Below are 6,788 nucleotides of genomic sequence, written 5' to 3' on the forward strand. Positions count from 1 at the left end.
TGAGGGCGGTCCTTTGATTTGTATGGGTGAGAGTGGCCAGATCGCCAACTCAACAAGCCTATCATTTTGAGGATCCATCTGATTGGGGATCTGGGAACGCAGCTACACAAGAAGGAATTCACTCCTTCCCCGAGGTCGAGGTAAGTAGATAAGTTGCTCCCTTAAAGGCTGATTCCGAGGCTTAAACAATGTGGTGCCACAACCTCTCCTGACCCAAGAGAGGTTTAGTCATAGTTGGACTATGATCTATTGTTCATTAGAGGAATCAGTGGTACATAAGAAATTAGATGTAACTACAGGGGTAAAATGGTAATTTAGCTCAGCTGTAATTACGAGCAATTTATGAAAGGTCATTGTACTGTTGATTGGTTATATCTAATGGACATAGAAATATATCTATAGTGTGAAGAATACAGTTGTCGGTCTTTAGTGGAGGGTCATACAGTTAACAAATGGTGAATAATTTAATTGAAGAGTTTGATTAATTATTCACGAATGTTGAAGCTTCAAGCTATAAGTCCATGAGGTCCCTTTGGTAGCTCAATAGAACTAAATGAGAATCAGTTTTTGGATTAGTTTGAATTGTTCAAATTAATTGAGGAAATTAATTATATATGATATAATTGTTATAATATATTTGATACATTATATTATTTATGAGAAGAAATAAATATTTGAATATGATTCAAATATTAATTATGTGAATTTGATTCATATAATTAAATTTAATGTAAATGTAATTTATATTAAATACCATTTATGAGAGGAAATAAATATTTGAATATGATTCAAATATTAATTATATGAATCGGATTCATGTAACTGAATTTAATGTAAATGTGATTTATATTAAATACCATTTGTGAGAGAAAAGAAACTATAGGTTATATTGTATAGATACAATATTGAAACTGTAAGTTATATGTTACATATGATATAACATATAATTATATGTATAATAAATTAAATTAATTGTTATATTTATAATTATATTATATTAATTTTAGTTATTTTTTTATTAATTTGAATTAATGAGAGGGAATTAACTTCCCTCCCCACTTTTCTCTCCACCCACGTATAATGTGGGTACTTGGCAGATGTTGAATATATCTTTTTCATCATCCTGATATAGCACAAAAGAGTTCTCTGACTGATAACTTGTAGAAATACAAGTTATTTATGGCATTTTATATAGATTATGCGACAAAAAGAAGGAAAAGTTGCGTCAACAATATAGAAATTGGCTTAGAAATACGAAAATTGTAAAGTGTCGTGAACACACCCACTAACCCCATTGTGATGGTGAAATAGAATGTCCAAGTCTTTGTTTTGCAGGAAATAGGTCACCGCATGCGTTAATCGCTCAAAGACAAAAATGAATAACGCATCGACATTGCATGCAGCAATTGATCAAGAACGAAAAAGATCAACGCAATTGCAGCGCATGCGATGATCGATCATGGATTCAAGCGATCAACGCATTTTCATTGCATGCAGCAATCGATAGAAGATCAAAACAGTTACACTGCATGCGACGATCGATCGAAGATGAGAAGAGCAACGCATTCGCATGGACTTCTAACAAGTGTACAACTTTTCGGTTGTACTATTCTGACAAATTGATCGTGGAGCAGGGCGGACATTTCCACTATGCCATGGCAGGAATTATTAGATTTACAAAGTGGGACCACTAATACAGGAGCCAAGGTCTATAAATAGATTCCTCAAATTCAATGTAAAGGAGGCTGGTCTAAAGAGACGATCCAGAGAAAATCCGGGAGAACGACGAGACAAGACTGAAAGGTAATTTTCCGAGCATGAAATTATTTCCATTCCCGAAGAAGATACTCTGTGCAAGAGGTCACTTCTACCTGGAAAGCAAGTCTGAGAGGGAAGCTTTCCACTCCATTTATTCCACATGCCGACAAGCACAACGTCTCCGATCGGGATCTGTGTCAAGACATTGACACTCTTTCTGTATTTGTTCTTACTTTCCAATTCATCTACTATGTTCATCTTTCTTTAATCTCTCATTCACAATCTGTATCAAATGCTTATCTCTAGATTTCAATATCAGTATCGTAATCATTATCATCTCTTTGTTCTTTTCCACACATTTATCATCCATTTTCTTCATCATATGTCGCTAATCCCCTGGGTAAAGGGGAAGGATTAAGCGAGTGAGTTAATCCTTGTTGAGGAAATCGGCTGAATTTAGCTAAAGCATGCTCGACAGCATCTTCACTTGTGAGAGCAAAAGTGAAGATGTTATTCCGCCTATCGAGAGAAGGTTGGAAGAATGCATTAACTAAAGTGAGAAGTATTTCCAGTGATGGAAATAACCTTGCGTTCATCACGTTCATCTCTGTTTTACCATAGACGTATGGGAACGCGACCGATCACTGAAAGGTGTAAGCCAAGAGAAAGTGGAACCTTAGTTGCGTCCTCAGCAAGTTGGCGAACCTGCGATGTCCTTTCCCTCAACCCATTCTCTTTCTGATTCACTTCACAAGACTTGCCACCACATTCATTAGACTCTTTTGCAACAACTTCACAGCCAGTCCTCAACCTGTATCATCATATTTTAATCATTTATTTTATCACCGCAATTAATTTATTGCACTTTAATTACCATCACATTTATTCTTTAACGCAATTTTACATTTCTACACGACCAATCTTTATTCTTTTATGTTAAATCGATCGCATATACCACATTAGTAGCATTAACAATAACAATCCCCATGTTCGACCTCAGATCACTCTGAGAAAACTTGCGTTGGAATTATACTTGGTTCCAACACAAGAAAACTTGTGACATGACTACACGAATGCATACTACAAAGCATCTAAGCATCATCGCATACATTAGAACGTAGTTATCGCATATCTTTTATCGCAAAGCAACTTGAGCGCATAAAGACCATCAAACATTCATAAATTTATTAAAATCCATTACACGTTTATGGCGATAGATATAAGATATAGATAAAGATTACAATTTCGTCTATCAAGTTTTTGGCGCGTTGCTGAGGACAAGAACTTGAATCATTCATAAGCAACGCATTAGAAAGATAAAGAAAGAAATTAAAATTTTTATTTATCTACCAGTTTTTGGCGCCCGTTGTTGGGGTTGGCCAATTTTTTTTTTTTTTTTTTGTTGAATACTTTTGTGGTATTTTGTAGGACAGATCTCTGTTGTACTGTCTGTTTATCGCAGAGAGCAGACTAACGGTTTATGAGTACTGGAGCTGAACCAGAATTTGAAGCCGACCTAGAGATCGAGTGTACTTTTCACGCACGAGCATGCCAGAACCGAATAAGGCGAAGAAGAAACATGGCAAATAACAATGATAGGCCCGATGGGAATCAAGGGGTAAATTGGCCGGCGCAAGATCCAGTGTTCCTGGCAGCCAACCGCAATATCCCAATGAGGAACTATGCAGTGCTGAATCTATATGACTTCTCGCAAGGAATTGCAAGACCCACGGTAGAGAAGAATACAAGATCTGAGATAAAGTCAGTCATGCTACAAATGATCTAGAATGCGGGGCAATTCGGAGGTCTACAAGGAGAAGACCCGCATGCTCACTTGACCAGCTTTGTTGAAATGTGCAACACATTCTCCATTCCTGGTGTGACTCCTGAAGGGATTAGGCTGTATCTCTTCCCATATACACTGCAAGATGAAGAAAAGAGGTGAGCTCATTCACTAGAGCCAAATGAAATCAACTCATGGGACTAGTTGGTTGAGAGGTTTATGAAGAAATTTTTCCCGCCAGCCGTCAATGCAAGAAGAATGAGGGACATGTTAAATTTTGAACAGATGGAAAATGAAACTCTGAACACTGCCTAGGTGCGATTCAGACGATTAGTGAAGAACTGTCTGCACATCGGTTGCTTTCTGATGGAAACTTTTTATAATGGCTTGGATAGATCAACGCAAGCAGTTACTGATGCCTCCGTGGCATGAGGGTTCATGGACAAGACGTATACGGAAGCGAAGATCATCTTAGATCGCATTTCATGAAATATAGATGATTTGATGGATAACGGGTATGGGGGAAGAGGCTCGGAACGAAGAAGAGAAGAAAGTGCCATTGTATCAGCTAATACAATGACCACCTTGGCCGCCCAAATGGAAACAGTAACCTTGCTCCTCCAGACTATGGCTATTAATCAAGGACATCTCTCTCAAAGTGCAGCGCAAGCCAATGTACTGACGCAAGTGGTAGCAGTAAGCTGCATCCAATGCGGAGAGGGACACTCAATGGAAGTCTGCCCGTCAAATCCACAATCCATATACTCTATTCACAATGACCCATTTAGCAACACGTACAACCCTAGTTGGCGGAATCACCCTAACTTCAGTTGGGGAGGGAATCACAACCAAGGGGGCCAAAGGAATCATTAGAATAGTCATCCCGGGAATTGAGGTAATCCTCCGATTTTCATCATCAGAATCAAGGCCAAGGTAATTTTCAGAATAGACAGCTACATAACCAACCATACTCTTCTAATACCTCTTCGAGTACCTCGTCTTTGGAAACACTACTGAAACAATATATCGAGAAGAATGAGGCAATCATGCAGTCGCAAGCTTCCTCCATTCGAAATTTGGAGGTGAAAATTGGACAGCTTACGAACAAGCTTAAGAATAGAGCGCCTGGTACGCTGGCCAACAGCTCGGAAGCACCTGGACCAAGCAGCAAGGAACAATGTCAAGCAGTGACATTGAGAAGCGGTAAGAAGACGGTCCCCGTGCCACTAGTACCGGAATCAGTAAAACTGCCAGAAGACTCAATCACCAATAATGACCACTCAATCACAGACAACAGATCTACCAGTTCAGAAGCAACTACCTCTACAAAGAATGAATCTCAACAAGACTCAGAATCAAAGTCATCGCAACCTCCAGCCCCAAAAACACAGCAAGTAAGGGACCTCAATGAACAGTTAAACGATCAGGAAGTACGACGGGATCCTCCACCCTTCCCGTCTAGGCTAAAAAAATGATAGTAAACAATTCAAGAGGTTCTTGGATGTTCTCTGATAGCTACATATCAACATTCCCTTAGTAGAAGCGTTGGAACAAATGACGAGCGTGAAATTCCTCAAGGACATACTCGCCAACAAGAGAAAGTTCGGGGAAAATGAAACTGTCGCACTAACGTATGAATGTAGTGCGCTCTTCCAGAACAACATCCCCAAGAAAATGAAAGATCTAGGGAGTTTCACATTGCCATGCTCAATAGGGGGTAAAGAAGTCGAAAATGCGCTGTGTGACTTAGGGGCAAGAATAAACCTGATGCCCTTGTCAATCTTTAAAAAGTTAAACATCCACAATGCAAGACCTACCACAGTTACGTTGCAATTGGCTGACAGATCAATAACGCATCTAGAGGGAAAGATAGAAGACGTACTTGTGCAAGTGGATAAATTCATCTTTCCTACTGACTTTATTATATTGGATTATGAAGCTGACAATGAGGTGCCAATCATCTTGGGTCACCCGTTTCTCGCAACAGGGCAAGTGCTGACAGACGTACAGAAATGAGAACTTACCGTAAGAGTCGATAATTAGCAAGTAAAGTTCAACATTCTCAATGCGTTGAAATACCCAGGTGATATGGAAAACTGCCAGTATGGTGGAGAACTGCAGGAAGAACATTGGCACGAGTTTCGAGAAGAATCGGAGGAAGAAGATTTTGAGATTGGCGCAATGCTGGAGGAGAATTCGCCGCAATAAAAACTGAACCAGATTTTGAAATAATAAAGTTATCTGAACAAGCAACACAGTGAACTAAGCCACCTTTGGAAGAACCACCCATGTTGGAGTTGAAGGTGTTACCAGTGCACCTCAAATATGTTTATTTAGGAGGCAACAACACTCTACCAGTTATAATCTCTGCCTTACTGAGTAAAGAAAAGAAGGAAGCACTTATTCAGACCCTCAAGAAATACACGAGAGCCTTGGGATGGACCTTAGCAGACATCCGAGGGATCAGTCCCTCGTATTGCATGCACAAGATCCGTCTTGAAGAGGGAAAAGCAGGGTCAGTAGAGAGGCAGCGCTATCTGAACCCTACCATGAGGGAGGTTGTAAAGAAAGAGATTGTGAAGTGGCTTGATGCAGGCGTCATTTACCTCATATCTGATAGCAGCTTGGTAAGCCCAGTGTAGTGCATTCCAAAGAAAGGGGGCATGACAGTCGTCACCAATAGCAAAAATGAATTAATTCCTACCAGAACAACTACGAGGTGGAGAATATGCATGGATTACTGCAAGCTAAATTTGGCCACAAAGATAGACCATTTTCCACTCTTGTTCATTGATCAAATGTTGGATCAGCTTGGGGAATGAATTCTTTTTCTTTCTTGATGGCTATTCATGGTATAACCGGATCGCAATTGCGCTAGAAGACCAAGACAAAACAACTTTCATGTGCCCATTCGGTGTATTTTCATTCCGTCGCATGCCATTTGGACTCTGTAACGCACCAGGCACCTTTCAAAAGTGTATGATGGCCATTTTCTCAGATTTCCTGGAGGAGTCAGTCGAGGTGTTCATGGATGACTTTTTGATTTTTGGCAACACCTATGACTCATGTTTATCAAATCTAGGAAAAGTTTTGAAGAGATGCGTTGAAATAAATTTGGTTCTGAACTGGGAAAAATGCCATTTCATGGTAGAAGAAGGAATAGTGCTAGGTCACGAGATATCAAAGGTAGGGTTGGAAGTTGATCAAGCCAAAATTGATGCAATATCCAAGTTACCACCACTTGTCA

At 39.6% G+C, this 6,788-nt stretch overlaps 1 protein-coding gene across 1 annotated transcript; it reads left to right on the forward strand.

Moving 5' to 3' along the window:
• The first annotated feature begins 5,095 nt into the window (after nt 1–5,095).
• On the forward strand, nt 5,096–5,557 carry LOC120090770. The gene has a single exon (XM_039048478.1). The coding sequence runs from the start codon at nt 5,096–5,098 to the stop codon at nt 5,555–5,557; it is 462 nt and encodes a 153-aa protein (XP_038904406.1).
• Nucleotides 5,558–6,788: the final 1,231 nt, after the last annotated feature.

Source organism: Benincasa hispida, chromosome 11, assembly GCF_009727055.1.
Source record: "Benincasa hispida cultivar B227 chromosome 11, ASM972705v1, whole genome shotgun sequence".
Taxonomy (NCBI): domain Eukaryota; kingdom Viridiplantae; phylum Streptophyta; class Magnoliopsida; order Cucurbitales; family Cucurbitaceae; genus Benincasa; species Benincasa hispida.

What these genes read in the sequence shown, in the direction of transcription:
- LOC120090770 (XM_039048478.1), top strand. Translation starts at nt 5,096, where the DNA reads ATGACGAGCGTGAAATTCCTCAAGGACATACTCGCCAACAAGAGAAAG.